The following is a 17,781-nucleotide window of genomic DNA, read 5'->3' on the forward strand; positions in this document are numbered from 1 at the left end:
AAGAGTGTGTTTGTGTATATGTGTATATATATGTAAGTGTGTGTGTGTATATACGTGTGTGTGTGTACGTATGTGTGTGTGTGTGTGTGTGTACGTATGTGTGTGTGTGTGTACGTAAGAGTGTGTGTGTGTATATATGTAAGTGCGTGTGTGTATATACGTGTGTGTGTGTACGTAAGTGTGTTTGTGTGTGTGTACGTAAGAGTGTGTTTGTGTATATGTGTATATATCTAAGTGTGTGTGTGTGTGTATACGTAAGTGTGTGTGTGTATACGTAAGTGTGTATGTATGTATGTGTGTGTGTGCGTATACGTAAGTGTGTTTGTGTGTGTATAAATAGGTGTGTATATGTATGTGTGTATATGTAAATGTGTGTGTGTATATATAATTGTGTGTGTGTTATGTGCTTTCGTGTTTTTGCTGTATCGGCACGCATGTGTGTGTGTTTGTGTGTGATTTGCAGGGCAGGTCAGGGCAAAAGGCAACGCTAAACATCACCATTGACAGCACAGTACACACACACACACACACACACACACTGTGTCCAATAGAGAAATGGGCTCCAGGTCGGGTGTAACGTGCGGTTTAAACATTAGAACAGTGTGACATCACTGCAGGATATACACACATCTGTGCTGATGTCCGGATGCAGGCGTCGCACTGACAGACCCCCTGTGTGTGTGTTTCATTCACGGCACACTTTCCACACAGACCCTAACATTAACCTTTGACCTCTGGTCTCTCGCTGCGTGCAGGTGCCAACCCCTTGCGGAAGAACGACTTGGGACACACAGCGCTTGCGTACGCCAGAGACGGAGAGATGAGCACTGTCCTGAAAGAGTGGGAGACCAAGGTAAAAGAAAGGTTATGGTTCACCTAAAAATTTACATTTCCTCACTCTCATGTGGTTTCAAACCTGTGGTATCATTATAAATCAAATGTATGTGTGTTGTAGTCTGGCCATTTGGGTGTATTTACTCTGGATTAAGACAGTAATCCAGATTGAGGGCAAATGAGCTGCAGTTGAAAGCATCATAATCCAGTATCACTGTTACACGCTTCAGGGCGCCAGTACCTGGATGGGAGACCTCCTGGGGAAAACTAAGGTTGCTGGAAGTGGTATTTGGGAGGCAAACAGGGGGTGTTCACCCTGCGGTCTGTGTGGGTCCTAATGCCCCAGTATAGTGACGGGAAGACTATACTGTGGGTGAGACGTTAAACAGAGGTGCTGACTCTCTGTGGTCAAGAGTGGTGGTGGTGTAGTGGCTAATGCACAGGGCTGTTAATCAGAAGGTCACAGGTTCTAACCCCACGGCCACCACCATTGTGTCCTTGAGTAAGACACTTAACTCCAGGTTGCTCCGGGGGGATTGTCCCTGTAATAAGTGCACTGTATAATACATTGGTAATCAGAAGGTTGCTGGTTTGATTCCCACAGTCACCACCATTGTGTCCTTGAGTAAGACACTTAACTCCAGGTTGCTCCGGGGGAATTGTCCCTGTAATAAGTGCACTGTAAGTCGCTTTGGATAAAAGCGTCTGCCAAATGCATAAATGTAAATGTAAAATGTCAATAAAATCCCAGGGCACTTCTCGTAAAGAGTAGGGATATAACCCCGGTGTCCTGGCCGAATTCCTCCCATTGGCCCTTATCACCTGAACACCATAGATGCCATCCAGAATGCCCTAGCAACGATCGATCAATGCCTTAAAAACCATCCAGAACATTTTAGCAACCACCCATTTACCATCTAGCAATGCTGTAGCAACAACCAGAACACCCTAGCAGTCACCCTGAATACACTAGCCACTGCCTAGCAACCATTTAGCAACTACCATCCAGAACACCCTAGCAACCGCCAAGCAACAATCTAGCAACACCCTAGCTACCACCCAGAACACCCTAGCCATTACCTAGTAACCACCTAGCAATGCCATAGAAACCACCAAGAACACCCGATGCCACTGCCTAGCAACCATCTTGCAATGCCCTAGCTACCATCCAGAAGACCCAAACAACTACCTATCAATGCCCTAGCAACAACCCAGAACACCCTAGCAACTGCATGGTTGCCACCTAGCATCGCCCTAGCAACCACCCAGAACTCCCTTGCAACTGCCTAGCAACACCCTAACAACCACCTAGAACACCCTACCCACTGCCTAGTAACCATCTAGCAATGCCCTATCTACCATCCAGAACATCCTCGCAATCACCTAGCAATGCCCTAGCAACCACCCAGAACACCCTAGCAATGCCCTAGCAACCACCCAGAACACCCTAGCCACTGCCTAGCAACCATCTAGCAATGCCATATAAACCACACAGAACACCCTAGCCACTGCCTAGCAACCATCTAGCAATGCCCTAGCTACCATCCAGAACACTCAAGCAACCAACAAGAACACCCAAACAGCTACCTATGAATGCCCTAGCAACAACCCAGAACACCCTAGCAACTGCATGGTTACCACCTAGCATCGCCCTAGAAACCACCCAGAACTCCCATGCAACTGCCTAGTAACCACCTAGAACACCCTAGCTACTGCCTTGTAACCATCTAGCAATGCCCTAGCAACCACCGAGAACACCCTAGGAACTGCCTAGCAACCACATACCGTATCAACATCTTTCTTTTATGGACCCATTTTGAAAGCACTTTTTACTTGTTATATTGTTTGCTTGTTTTTTGTCTCAAGTATCTGTATAGGCCTACAATAAGACGATATCTGATAATAACATTTTGTTAACAACATATTCTGGCTTGGACCGCAGTCAGGATACTAAAATACATGCGATTAAAAGGGAAGATTGGAAAACAGTTTGGAGGCATTGAAACATCTCGAGAACCCTGACTTCAGTCCCAACATCACCAGCTCATGTACACTTGATTGTCTCTCTCTCTCTCTCTCTCTCTAGTTTGCAGAAGTTCAGCAGAAAAGAGAGATGGAGGAGAGGAGGAAGTTTCCTCTGGAACGCAGATTGAAGGAACACATCATTGGGCAGGAACGAGCCATAAATACTGTAGCATCAGGTACACACACAAACCTATACCTAAAAACTCCAAGAACCAAATATTCACACGTTCCACAGTTAAGGTGAATTTATCATTTTTAATAAACCGATACAGAAGAAGAAAAAATGTTGCCCACCCCCGATAATCATTACACACTTTACATTTACGCACATTTGAAGCACATCACTATGCTTGGGATGCCCATAAGCGCTGCCGTGCCGTAGATTGGAGCGTCTCTTATTATACTCCTTTTGTTTCTCCCCAATCTGGAACGCCCAATTCCCAAAGCGCTCCAAGTCCTCGTGGTGGTGTAGTGACTCGCCTCAATCCGGGTGGTGGAGGACGACTCTCAGTTGCCTCCATGTCTGAGACCGTCAATCCGCACATCTCATCACGTGACACGTTGAGCATGTTACCGTGGAGACGTAGCGCGTGTGGAGCCTTAACGCTATTCTCTGCATCATCCACGCACAACTCACCACACGCCCCACCGAGAGCGAGAACCACATTATAGTGACCACGAGGAGGTTACCCCAAGTGACTCTACCCTCCCTAGCAACCGGGCCCATTTGGTTGCTAAGGAGACCTGGCTGGAGTCATTCACCACACGCCCCACTGAGAGCGAGAACCACATTATAGCGACCATGAGGAGGTTACCCCATGTGACTCTACCCTCCCTAGCAACCGGGCCAATTTGGTTGCTAAGGAGACCTGATTGGAGTCACTCACCACACGCCCCACCGAGAGCGAGAACCACATTATAGCGACCACGAGGAGGTTACCCCAAGTGACTCTACCCTCCCTAGCAACCGGGCCCATTTGGTTGCTAAGGAGACCTGGCTGGAGTCATTCACCACACGCCCCACTGAGAGCGAGAACCACATTATAGTGACCACGAGGAGGTTACCCCAAGTGACTCTACCCTCCCTAGCAACCGGGCCCATTTGGTTGCTAAGGAGACCTGGCTGGAGTCATTCACCACACGCCCCACTGAGAGCGAGAACCACATTATAGCGACCACGAGGAGGTTAACCCATGTGACTCTACCCTCCCTAGCAACCGGGCCAATTTGGTTGCTAAGGAGACCTGACTGGAGTCACTCAGCACGCCCTGGATTCAAACTCACGACTCGAGGAGTGACAGTCAGCGTCAATACTCGCTCAGATACCCAGGCGCCTTATATACCTCCTATACATTTTTGTACGGCCTTTTTCGCCGTTTACCTGGGGAAGTGATGGCACCAGGGTGCACTGTGGGAAGACGACAAGCCGGTGGAGGGAGAGTGATGCTCTGGGTAATGCTCTGCAGGGAAACACTGGATCCGGCCATTCACATGGACGTCAATTAGATATGTGCCACCTACCTAAACATAATAGCAGACCAGGTACACCCCTTCATGGCACGGGTGTTCCCTGATAGCAGTGGCCTCTTTCAGCAGGATAAAGCGCCCTGCCACACGATAAAAGTTTGTCTCTTATTTCATATGAAACCCACAGATTTGTCTTTACTCACCACCACAATATGCAAACACTGAGTCTCACTATCTGTCTGTCTCTCTCTTTGTCATTTGTGGGTGCAGGCAGCTAATTGATTAATGTAGACGAGTGTGTGTGTGTGTGTGCACATTACGCAGCTGCTGCTGAGTTTAATGTGCAGCCAAAAGATGCTGCATAACTCAATTACATAAAATACACACACCCTTTATCATCCTGCCCCTGTCTATCTGCCTCCCCAGAACTTCCTGTCTGTCTTTCTCTCTGGATTTTTCTTCCAGCATTGCAGCTGGTCCTTTCCAGTCCTCATTTAACATCATTTTTCATTATCTCATAACCCTTCATTTCGTTCTTTGATTTCTCCGTGACGTTTGTGTGTGCAAACGGACACGCCGGGACTCGTCTGTTTGTTCTACGAGTCCCAGGACAGAGAGACAGACAGATATGAGTTAAAACACAATAACATACCCCACTAATAAATACTGAACTCACACACAGGGGGTGTGTTTTTGTGTTTGTTTATCGATTAGTGAGACATGCGCGCGAGCGTGTGTGTACGGTTGTGTTATTATGCTTTAAAATGCTCAATGCATACTTTACAGTATATGCCCTGTACAGAATACAGAATATTTAGAAGGTATATTATTTATTTAATAGTTTGCAGTATATGCAGATAAACATTTCAAACCTTAGTATGCCACTTTGTTGTCACAACCTCATTATGTAGCACGTTCAATTCGGCGAGCGACGTCATACATATTTATAATTATTGTTAATATATGTGACCACCTCCAACATTTTGAGTCATTTTGTCCCGGAAACACATTTTAAGTTTGATGCACTAAAGTAAAATGGAAAGCATCTTCATGGTTTAGGGCTGTCGATTTAACATGTTAATTTAGTGCGATTAATTATATGAAAAAATGTGTCATGCAATTAATCATACAATTAATCAGACAATTAATTACTCAATTAATCATGCACCAGTTCGTAAGTTCATAAAGAATGTTCCTGCCATTGGAACAATTCAAGCTTGATGTACAATGCAGTAGGGGGCAGTCAGTCAAGCCTCGTCAACCCTACGCAGCATGCAGCCTTCCACAGACGCGCTCTTGCGCTCAGAGCGCTTAAACTACGTTTAAGTTGACACAGCATGCTAAAATAACAAAGCTCATGACCAGAGATGCTGAAAACTAGCGAGACAAGGTGCAACCAAAAGCATCTGTATGCGCAGACGGAAGTGGGGTAACGATAGGGCAATGTTCAGTGATATGGAAATCAAATCTAAATGCTTCACTCATCTGTTGCCACAATATATGTGTATGATGTAATGTATATAATTGATCTGAATTACAGTATCTGTTATATATTATATGTATAGTTTTTATTGTAATTATTATATACTAAATTTTCATTATTTGGGGGGCTTCCTCAGTGACTCGCCTCAATCCGGGTGGAGGAGGACGAATCTCAGTTACGTCTGAGACTGTCAATCCGCGCATCTTATCACGTGACTTGTTGAGCGCGTTACCATGGAGACGTAGCGCGTGTGGATGTTTCACGCTATTCTCCGCGGCATCCACGCACAACTCACCACACACCCCACCGAGAGCGAGAACCACATTATAGTGACCACGAGGAGGTTACCCCATGTGACTCTACCCTCCCTAGCAACCGGCCCAATTTGGTTGCTAAGGAGACCTGACTGGAGTCACTCAGCATGCCCTGGATTCAAACTCACGACTCCAGGTGTGATAGTCAGCGTCAATACTCGCTGAAATACACAGACCCCCTTTCGTGTATAAAAATGTCTTTTGATTCATCAGATATTCAGACACGGGGCAGGAGAATACGACAAGCGTTTGATCAGACATTACAGACTGCTACAGACACTTTGGGGTCCTAGAGGGGGCGGATTTTGGATGTGTCTCTCCATCATGAGAGAGACAAAAAGAGAGAGACAGCTTGAGTGAGCTCTGCAGCGGGCGGATCTCTGCCTGTGATTTGATAAATGGACAGTTATTGCTGTGGCAAATTGTCCCGAAAGCAATTGGATCCCATCAGCAGTGTGATAAAAGCAGCGTTATTGATCTGAGCGAGCTAATATACTGAATACATCACACACACTCAACACGCGCACGGACGGAGAGACAGTTCTGCGGCAGATGAAGACGAGAGCAAAGAGCTGTGTGCGTTTGTCAATGTTTCATACAGTAAAAGACTCAAAGTTCAACTCCTCCCTTTTTTCTGGAACAGCCAATAGGCTTTAGTTTACAGCCAGGATGCTGATTTTGTGTTCGGTTGCAGGCGACATGAGGAGGGACCGCGGGACTAAACTGTGTGTCGTGCCAGATGATGTCATCAAGAGAAAGATTGCGTTTTATATCTGGAAATGTGCAAAAAGTGCATTTGATCAACTTTTAGGAGTGTATTTATACTTTATATCAGCACAAAACGAAATGTTTTATCTCATGCGGTCTGTACACACACACACACACAGGAAGTTGTGTATCGATGTTGTTTTTGCTCTCAGGGGCTGAAGGTTATTGGTGGAGATTATCTGCACTAATGTTATTATTTTCTCTTTGCCCTGAGACAGACAAACACCATCATGCTGTACATACATCACTGTGTGTGTGTGTGTGTGTGAGTGTGTGTATGAGTGTCAGTGTGTGTGTATGAGTGAGAGAGTCTGTGTTTGTGTTTGTGTGTGTGTGTGTGTGTGTGTGTATGAGTGAGAGAGTCTGTGTTTGTGTGTGTGTGTGTGTGTGTGAGTGAGAGAGTGTGTGTGTGTGTGTGTGAGTGAGAGAGTGTGTGTGTGTGTGTGAGTGAGTGAGTGAGTGAGAGTGTGTGAGTGTGTGTGAGAGAGTGTGTGTGCGCGTTTTTGTGATATACCAGGACAATTTTGTAAGTTATAAACTGGTAATCACAAGGTTATTATGCTATAAATGTGCTTTATGAGGACGTAGACTAGTGTCCCCATATTTCAAATCGCTTAAAAATCATACTAAACAATGTTTTATTGAAAATGTAAAAATGCAGAAAGTTTCCTGTGATGATTAGGGTTAGGGGTTATGTTAGGTTTAGGGGATAGAATCTATAGTTTGCACGGTATAAAAATAATTATGTCTATGGAAAGTCCTCATAAGGATAGGAAAACAAACGTGTGTGTGTGTGTGTGTGTGTGTGGGTGTGTGTGTGTGAGTGAGTGAGAGTGTGTGTGAGTGAGAGTGTGTGTGTGTGTGTGAGAGAGAGTGTGTGTGTGTGTGTGTGTGTGTGTGTGAGTGAGTGAGTGAGAGTGTGTGTGTGTGTGTGTGAGTGAGTGAGTGAGAGTGTGTGTGAATCTGTGAGTGTGTGTGAGTGAGAGTGTGTGAGTGAGAGTGTGTGTGTGTGTGGGTGTTGTGAGAGAGTGAGAGTGTGTGTGTGAGTGAGAATGTGTGAGTGAGAGTGTGTGTGTGTGAGAGAGAGTGTGAGAGAGAGTGTGTGAGTGAGAGTGTGTGTGAGAGAGAGTGTGTGAGTGTGTGAGTGAGTGTGTGTGTGTGTGAGAGAGAGTGTGAGAGAGACTGTGTGTGAGAGAGAGTGTGTGAGTGAGAGTGTGTGTGAGAGAGAGTGTGTGAGTGAGAGTGTGTGTGAGAGAGAGAGTGTGAGAGAGAGAGTGTGTGAGAGAGAGTGTGTGTGAGTGAGTGTGTGTGAGTGAGTGTGTGTGAGTGAGTGTGTGTGTGAGTGAGAGTGTGTGAGTGAGAGAGAGAGTGTGTGAGAGAGAGTGTGTGAGAGAGAGTGTGTGAGAGAGAGTGTGTGAGAGAGAGTGTGTGAGTGAGAGAGTGTGTGAGTGAGAGTGTGTGTGAGTGTGAGAGAGAGTGTGTGAGTGAGAGTGTGTGTGAGTGAGAGTGTGTGTGAGAGAGAGTGTGTGAGTGAGAGTGTGTGTGAGTGAGAGTGTGTGTGTGTGAGAGAGAGTGTGTGAGAGAGAGTGTGTGAGTGAGAGTGTGTGTGAGTGTTGTGAGAGTGTGTGTGTGAGTGAGAATGTGAGAGTGTGTGAGAGAGAGTGTGTGTGAGAGAGAGTGTGTGTGAGAGAGAGTGTGTGAGAGAGAGTGTGTGAGTGAGAGTGTGTGAGTGTGTGTGACTCGCTCTCTTACACACTCTGTGATTGATCTTGAAATGACAGTGACGATCAGAATCGTTTGTTATGATGTTGTTGAACTCTGTTCTTTGGTGAGATGTGTGTAACATTTAAAGCTGCAGTGTGTCATTTATGTGACACTAACGGCATCAAACACAATTGCAAAAATAATCACAAGTTTCCAAACACACTTTCCCCAGCGAGTGAAGAGTCCGTGTTCACACTACAGGAGCTTGTGGCAGATCTGTTGTTCCTCGGGGCAGAACACTGTAGTTTTAAGAGTTCCTCATGTGGTAATGTCTGTACGCATGCTTAGAGACTGAACTAAATTATTGATCCCACACAAATTACACAAACATATTCCTGATGTAATGGCGTGTAATGATCGCACACATCACATCAGTGTGGACAGTATCAGACGCACACACCGGTTGCCATGGTGATTGCGTGTTATCGTTCTCCTGTTCTCTGCTGGATCTTTCCTAACTTGATTTGGTCCCTCCAGCGCGCTGCAGCGTAATCCAATTACCGTCTGTCTAATGGTGCTCGAGTCCCGTCCCGTCCCTCTCTCCAGCACGCTTCTGTCTTTCCTCAGTCATTGCCTTTTGTTTTTTTTAAAGCGTTTAACGTTTGCTCTCTTCTCCTTCTGAAAGAAAGATGTGCCCTTCTCTGATTACCGTCTGTGGTGTTTCTCCGCAGCGATCAGGAGGAAGGAGAACGGCTGGTACGATGAAGAGCATCCGCTCGTCTTCTTGTTCCTGGGCTCCTCCGGAATCGGTAACGTCTTTTGTTTCCACAAATATAAACTCTCAAAAATGCCCAAAACACTAAACGGCATAAAGCAGCGGTGTTTGACTAATGAAGAGACGTTTCCCGTCTCGCCAGCGGCATGATTGAGCGCTCGCCATCAATATTCAACAAGTCCCGACACTTACCATATATGTGTTTATTAAAATTCATAAGGGCAATATTCACTCACGCACTACATTAACCCTGAGAGGAGGGAAATGATGGACACGCTTGCGAGCGAAACAAACACACGGCGTGACGGTGATTTCTCTCCTCGACAGCACGTACAGAAACACTTCAGCGTTCAGTTTGACTTATTGTATTATTTGCATTAAATCTCTTGAGAGACAGGATTGATCTGAAGCGCTTTTAAGGCGAAGGGTCAATTCTTGGGGAATAACGAGTTGAAGCATACCCAAATTTCCTATGTCGGCCATATTGGATTTTAGCTTTAATTGCTGTATTTTAAGAATGCATTGGCGTATCTTTACCAAATTTGGTGCGTGTCATCGGGGCCATGTCCTGAAGGTACTCCACAGGTTTGGGGACGGCGCCACCTAGTGGTCAAATGATATATAACTTTACATTAATATAGCCCATTGTCATGAGACTTGTGTCGTTAGCATTCATTGAAAACGTAATTGTTCGATCTCCTTCTAGGCAGTACATTCGATTCACATGAAATGTGTCGTGTATCATCAAGAGACACTCACGGCAAAAATGTATCAAAAGCTTTTCAAAAGACCAAATGTTTCTTGAATAATGCATCAATGAAAAAGTTTGACCTATTGTATTATTTGCATTAAATCTCTTGAGTTTTGGTGTCTTTACTATCTAAATGAAGTGTTTCCTGATTTTATCGTTTGACGAAATTAATGGCATAAAAACTAAATCAATTAGTGCTAATAATTGTGCTCGTTTCCGCAGGTAAAACTGAACTGGCCAAGCAGGTGGCGCGATACATGCATAAAGACATTAAGAAGGTCAGTTATGAATTAAACGTCCATCGTTAATCTTTTCTTTGTTATGACGAGTTTGTTAATAAACATCAGGAATGTGTTTCTCCTTTATTCAGGGATTCATTCGGATGGACATGTCTGAATTTCAAGAGAAGCATGAGGTGAGGCTCCCACTAGATTGTCCACCATCTTGAATTTTCAATAAAACATATCCATAACCCTACTTTTTATTTATTTATTTTTACTCATCCTAGACTGTATGTCTGATTCCCTGGAATTTTGTACAGGGTCAAGAAATATGGAAAATGGCTACATTTGCTGGTAACTTGTGAATATATTGGTGTAAAATCACGAGACTCTTTAGAATCAACCCTTCGCTAAACTCTGCTCCTATAGGCTGTAGTTGGAAAATATAAATGTGTGTCAGAGTAATGGCGGCAGGGCAACCGTTGCTAAGACAGGATTGGTCTGAAGCGCTTTTATGGCGAAGGGTCAATTCTTGGGGAATAACGAGTTGAAGGATACCCAAATTTCCTGTCGGCCATATTGGATTTTAGCTTTAATTGCTGTATTTTAGGAATGCATTGGCGTATCTTTACCAAATTTGGTGCGTGTCATCGGGGCCATGTCCTGAAGGTACTGCAAAGGTTTGGAGACGGCGCCACCTAGTGGCCAAATGATATATAACTTTACATTAATACAACTTAATGTAAGTTCAACTTAAAAGGTGAAACTAATATACTATATAGACTCATTACAAGCAAAGTAAGATATTTCAAGCCTTTATTTGATATAATTTTGATGATTATGGCTTACAGCTTATGAAAACCCCAAATTCAGAATCTCAGAAAAGTAGAATATTACATGAAATCAATGAAAAAAAAGGATTTTAAATACAGAAATGTCAGCCCTCTGAAAAGTATAATCATGCATATGTACTCAGTACTTGGTTTGGGCCCCTTTGCATTAATTACTGCCTCAATGCGCGTGGCATGGATGCTATCAGCCTGTGGCACTGCTGAGGTGTTATGGAAGACCAAGATGCTTCAATAGCGGCCTTCAGCTCTTCTGCATTGTTTGGTCTCATGTCTCTCATCTTTCTCTTGGCAATGCCCCATAGATTCTCTATGGGGTTCAGGTCAGGCGAGTTTGCTGGCCAATCAAGCACAGTAATACCATGGTCATTGAACCAGGTTTTGGTACTTTTGGCAGTGTGGGCAGGTGCCAAGTCCAGCTGGAAAATGAAGTCAGCATCTCCATAAAGCTTGTCTGCTGAAGGAAGCATGAAGTGCTCTAAAATGTCCCGGTAGACGGCTGCGTTGACTCTGGACTTAATAAAGCACAGTGGACCAACACCAGCCGATGACATGGCTCCCCAAACCAACACAGACTGTGGAAACTTCACACTGGACTTCAAGCATCTTGGATTGTGTGCCTCTCCATTCTTCCTCCAGACTCTGGGACCTTGGTTTCCAAATGAGATGCAAAATTTGCTCTCATCAGAAAAGAGGACTTTGGACCACTGAGCAACAGACCAGTTCTTTTTTCTTTAGCCCAGGTAAGACGTTTGACATTTGAAGCCCATGTCCAGGACCCGTCTGTGTGTGGTGGCTCTTGATGCAGTAACTCCAGCCTCAGTCCACTCCTTGTGACGCTCCCCACACATTTGAATGGCCTTTTCCTGACAATCCTCTCCAGGCTACGGTCATCCCTGCTGCTTGTGCACCTTTTTCTTCCACACTTTTCCCTTCCACTTAACTTTCTATTAGTGTGCTTTGATACAGCACTTTGAGAACATCCAACTTCTTTTGCAATTACCGTTTGAGGCTTTCCCTCCTTGTGGAGGGTGTCAATGATGGTTTTCTGCACAACTGTCAGGTCAGCAGTCTTCCCCATGATTGTGAATTCAACTGAACCAGACTGAGAGACCATTTAAAGGCTCAGGAACCCTTTGCAGGTGTTTAGCTGATTAGAGTGTGACACTTTGAGCCTACAATACTGAACCTTTTCACAATATTCTAAGTTTCTGAGATTCTGAATTTGGGGTTTTCATAAGCTGTAAGCCATAATCATCAAAATTATATCAAATAAAGGCTTGAAATATCTTACTTTGCTTGTAATGAGTCTATATAATATATTAGTTTCACCTTTTAAGTTGAATTACTGAAATTAATGAACTTTTGCACGATATTCTAATTTTTCGAGTTTCACCTGTATAGCCCATTGTCATGAGACTTGTGTCGTTAGCATTCATTGAAAACGTAATTGTTCGATCTCCTTCTAGGCAGTACATTCGATTCACATGAAATGTGTCGTGTATCATCAAGAGACACTCACGGCAAAAATGTATCAAAAGCTTTTCAAAAGACCAAATGTTTCTCGAATAATGCATCAATGAAATGGATGGCATGACGGCAAAAATGTTCTGATCTCAGCAACGCTTTGGTCCATTGACATGAAACTTTGATTGTGTCATTGTCGTCCTACCCTGACCGCACAATATTAGACAGGTGCTTTTAATGTTGTGACTGGTCGGTGTATACATTTAGTGTGTCTTGATTGTAGTCCATATGGTTGCGAACATATTAGCGATCATTTATCTGTACAAATACAATAGGGTTGGACCCCAAAATATGGTGGGAACACACTGATTTGCCCTAATAGTTGAACTGTGTGATGCATCCAGACACTGAAGTGGTCTGAGGGTGATTGTGTTAAAGGTTTAGTGAGGTAGTCTGGTTTAGACCGGTCTCCTGCTGACCTCTGAACAGCTTTAAGGGATTTTGTACTCTTATTCTGACCTCTTCTATCACCATTGTCTTTCATAATCCATTTAGTCGTGCAGTTATGCGGTGACCTTAGACTGAACACACACACACACAATTCAATCTCACACTCGTATTGATGGAGAAATGTCCATGTCACTCCGTTGGACAGGATGAACAGTGTGTGTGTGTGTGTGTGTGTGTGTGTGTGTATCAAGGTTTGATCTAATCATTCTTTTCATGCTGAGTTCACTCCGATCTCATGTTCTTCACCTCTTGGTTTTACATCTCTTTTTCTTTGTATTTTTCGTTTTTATTATTTTCAATTTTGTTCCCTTTGTTTTACCAATTTTTTTTATGCATTTTGCTGACCTTTGATCCCAAATGACTAACTGTGCATTCGACATTTTATCAGGGGGTCTGGGTAGCTCAGTGGTAAAGATGCTGGCTATCACCCCTGGGGTACGCTAGTTCGAATCCAGGGCGTGCTGAGTGACTCCAGCCAGGTCTCCTTAGCAACCAAATTGGCCCGGTTGCTAGGGAGGGTAGAGTCACATGGGGTAACCTCCTCGTGGTCACTATAATGTGGTTCTCGCTCTCGGTGGGGCGTGTGGTGAGTGACTCCAGCCAGGTCTCCTTATCAACCAAATTGGGCCGGTTGCTAGGGAGGATATAGTCACATGGGGTAACCTCCTCGTGGTCGCTATAATTTTGTTCTCGCTCTCGGTGGGGCGTGTGGTGAGTTGAGCGTGGATGCTGCGGAGAATAGCATGAAGCCTCCACATGTGATACGTCTCCACAGCACATTGGGAGTTGGGCGTTACAAATTGGTAGAAAAAGGGGGAAAAGTCCACACAAAAATGATATATATTTAATCAGTATGTGTGTACACTGTAAATCAAACCCATGAGCTCCAGGTTGCTGGTGCCACTTAGTGTTGGTTAAGCTACATGCTACTCATAAATTAAAGTAACTAACCTACAGTCTGGCTACTCTTTTGAAAAGTAGGAACCAATTAACTAAAATGAAGTTGAAGTGTCACTACTTTTAGTGAGTTACTCCCCAATGCTGGTGCCACGCTCCACCAGTTGAGCTACGTTTTCGTATGTTCTCTCTCTCAGGTGGCAAAGTTCATCGGATCTCCTCCGGGTTACGTCGGTCACGAGGATGGCGGTCAGCTGACCAAACAGCTCAAACAGTGTCCGAACGCCGTGGTTCTGTTTGATGAGGTGGATAAAGCTCATCCAGATGTGCTCACCATCATGTTACAGCTCTTTGATGAGGTAAAAATCATCAAGTTCACTTTGTGTCTTACTGTACTCAAGATCAGACTGGTTTAAGATTAGCATCATCCTCTCTTTTAGTCTACAGCATCCTATACAACCACACATAGGAAAGTTCTGAAATTTGGCACACAGATAGAGGACACTCTCAAATGTCATTAGCCCAAATTTGGGGTATCTAACTCTAACCCTCTAGCGCCACCAACTGTTTAAAGTTGCACACACATTTCAGCCTATAACTTTGTAAAAATCTGTAATTGTAAAATAGAAATGTGTGTCAGAGTAATGGCGGCAGGGCAACCATTGCCAAAACAGGATTGGTCAGAAGCCCTTTTAAGGCGGGGCTTAGCGAAGGGAATAACGAGTTGAAGGATACCCAAATTTCCTATGTCGGCCATATTGGATTTTAGCTTTAATTGCTGTATTTTAGGAATGCATTGGCGTATCTTTACCAAATTTGGTGCGTGTCATCGGGGCCATGTCCTGAAGGTACTCTACAGGTTTGGGGATGGCGCCACCTAGTGGTCAAATGATATATAACTTTTAATATAGCCCATTGTCATGAGACTTGTGTCGTTAGCATTCATTGGGTAATTAATTGAAAACATACTTTGGCAGTACGTCCAATTCACATGAAATGTGATCATCAAGGGACACTCACGGCAAAAAGACCAGATGTTTCTCGAATAATGCTAAAGGAAATGGATCTGACACCGTATCTCAGCAACGCTTTGGTCTAATGACATGAAACTTTGATTGTGTCTCTGTCTGTCAGGGTCGTTTGACTGACGGTAAGGGGAAAACAATCGAGTGTAAAGATGCCATCTTTATCATGACGTCTAATGTAGCTAGTGACGAAATTGCCCATCATGCACTGCAGCTGAGACAGGAAGCCCAAGATCAGAGCCGTCAACGACTCGCCAAAAATCTGGGTGAGAATCTTCCAACTGAACATTGAATTATTCTTTATAATTACGGTGAACCTTCCTGGTACAGTTCTACTCGTGTGGTTAAAGCATCTTTCGTGTTGGCTTATTCCGCTGAATTTCGTGTCCCTGCAGAAGATGTTCAGAAGAGTGAGAAGATCACAATCTCCAGCACATTTAAAGAGGAAGTCATTCGTCCCATTCTGAAGGTCTTTTATCATCTCACGAACTTCAGTGATGGCTCTAAATGTGTTTGTTATATTCATACATGTTACTCGTGTGCTGTAAATGAATTTGATTGGTGCGTTTCAGGCTCATTTCAGACGTGACGAGTTTCTGGGTCGGATCAACGAGATTGTTTACTTCCTGCCGTTCTGTCACGCTGAACTCGTGCAGCTCGTCAGTAAAGAGCTCAACTACTGGGCCAAGAAGGTGAACACAAGAACATACGAGTTTAAACCGTGAACATGAGACACAGATTAGGATCAATAACAGGCCGCTTGCACTGACGACTGTAAACATATGAGTGAAGTTAATGTGTTAAATATGTATAAAACTTCATATCTGTCAGCAGTTTGCCTGCAGCACATTCAAGTCCTTTAGTTGCGTGTGTGTGTGTGTGTGTGCATGCATGTGTGTGTAATACAGTATGTTGTTACCCAGCATTAAATCTAAAGGGAAAATAACAAATATTTTCCTAAAGTACTGATTGACAGACAGACAGACGAACGTAATCTGTTGTTTTACTCTTCATGTTAATTTCCCCTCAGGCGAAACAGAGGCACAATATCACGCTGGTGTGGGAGCATCCGGTGCTGGAGCTGCTGGTGGGGGGGTATAACCTGCATTACGGAGCGCGCTCAATCAAACACGAGGTGCTCGTCAGTCCATACTAATCAATAATCAATACCACCAATCAATAATGACATCACTTGAGCCCAAAACCTGTAATCTGATCGTCGTCGTTGTTGTTGTTGTTGTTGTTGTGCAGGTCGAGCGTCGTGTGGTGAATCAGTTAGCTGCGGCGTATGAACAGGAACTTCTCCCGAAGGGCTGCACGCTGCGTCTGATCGTGGACGGAGGACTGAAGGAGAAAGATGGAGCTCCCGCTCTCCGTCTGGAGGTGGTGGGTGACGACAGCAGCACCCGAAAACTGGACATCCGCCCGCCGCTCAACCCAGAGGACGTGACTTATGCACACTAGACTCAGGAGCATTCGTAAGACTTCACAAACCAATGAAGTGACAGTTCAGACGTTAGCTTCTGTATGTGGACGCTGTCTCGTCAGTGAATGTTTCAGTGTTGTCGTTCACACACACGGATGTAGAGGTCATCTAGTGTTAGCTTTAGCCGTCATCACATGTGCATCACGTTTAGGCGAGCTGCAGTCGTGTGTATAGAGAGAATATATAAAGACACGTTGATGTGTATCATGAAAGTAGAAAATCGTCATAAATATTTATTTTATACTTGAAACAGCATGTGGGAGATTTAAACAACATGAATGTACATTTATTAATGTATGTTCCATCATTGCACATTAAAGAAAACTGTTTTTGTCTTTGTTGCATTTCACGATAATGTAATAATTAGCTGTAATAAACTTCCTTGCACTGCCAAAAGAGCAGAAATATCACACGAATCTCTGAAAGAACATCTTTAAAGTGCTCCTTGTGTAAGACTTTGTGTGTTTGCATGTTTAAATGCACATCAGCTAAAATAAAGTTTAAATGCCAAATTGCTCTCAATTGTCTCTGGATGTTTGGGGCATCTGTAGAGGTGTAAACAGTTTTGTTCAGGAATGTCACGATGTCTGAAACATACAGCAGTAATTTCTTTGGGAATGTGGAACGTGTGTGTGTGTGTGTGTGTGTGTGTACGTGCGTGCGCAGATAGAATGCACAAGGGACATTCCTGCTTTTCTCTGGATTCTTCTTTACACATGTAGAGATTCAGACTCTTCCTGTGGGGATGAAATTAGCATCGTAAAACAGAGACAGCATGAAGCAAACTAGAGCCCCACTGCTGCCCAGACCCCCCAAGACATACACACACTAACTACACTCAAACACACACAGACACAGTGTCTGTAAAAAATTTCTTCATGTGTGTTTAGTCACATTTGCAGCATTTGTGTTACGGGACATTTTTTATGCCATCATGTTATTCAGCGTGTTATAAACCCCGATGATCGTGTTATACAGCGTGTTATAAACCCCGATGATCATGGTATTCAGCGTGTTATAAACCCTGATGATCATGGTATTCAGCGTGTTATAAACCCCGATGACCGTGTTATAAACCCGATGACCCTGTTATATGGCTTGTTATAAACCCCGATGACCGTGTTATATGGCGCGTTATAAACCCCGATGATCGTGTTATACAGCGTGTTATAAACCCCGATGATCGTGGTATTCAGCATGTTATAA

At 44.1% G+C, this 17,781-nt stretch overlaps 1 protein-coding gene across 1 annotated transcript in view; it reads left to right on the forward strand.

Moving 5' to 3' along the window:
* The window catches only part of LOC127632178 (caseinolytic peptidase B protein homolog), a 39,342-nt gene extending 22,234 nt beyond the window's left edge, over positions 1-17,108 (forward strand). Inside the window, exons 6-16 of the mRNA XM_052110770.1 lie at positions 756-853; positions 2,921-3,035; positions 9,327-9,404; positions 10,344-10,399; positions 10,492-10,536; positions 14,262-14,423; positions 15,199-15,355; positions 15,485-15,558; positions 15,662-15,781; positions 16,120-16,224; positions 16,341-17,108. Of these exons, the coding sequence (XP_051966730.1) occupies positions 756-853; positions 2,921-3,035; positions 9,327-9,404; positions 10,344-10,399; positions 10,492-10,536; positions 14,262-14,423; positions 15,199-15,355; positions 15,485-15,558; positions 15,662-15,781; positions 16,120-16,224; positions 16,341-16,553 (1,223 nt within the window). The 3' untranslated portion in view covers positions 16,554-17,108. The remainder of the gene's footprint in view (positions 1-755; positions 854-2,920; positions 3,036-9,326; positions 9,405-10,343; positions 10,400-10,491; positions 10,537-14,261; positions 14,424-15,198; positions 15,356-15,484; positions 15,559-15,661; positions 15,782-16,119; positions 16,225-16,340) is intronic.
* The last annotated feature ends 673 nt before the right edge of the window (positions 17,109-17,781 follow it).

The sequence above is a fragment of the Xyrauchen texanus genome, chromosome 38 (assembly GCF_025860055.1).
Source record: "Xyrauchen texanus isolate HMW12.3.18 chromosome 38, RBS_HiC_50CHRs, whole genome shotgun sequence".
Taxonomy (NCBI): domain Eukaryota; kingdom Metazoa; phylum Chordata; class Actinopteri; order Cypriniformes; family Catostomidae; genus Xyrauchen; species Xyrauchen texanus.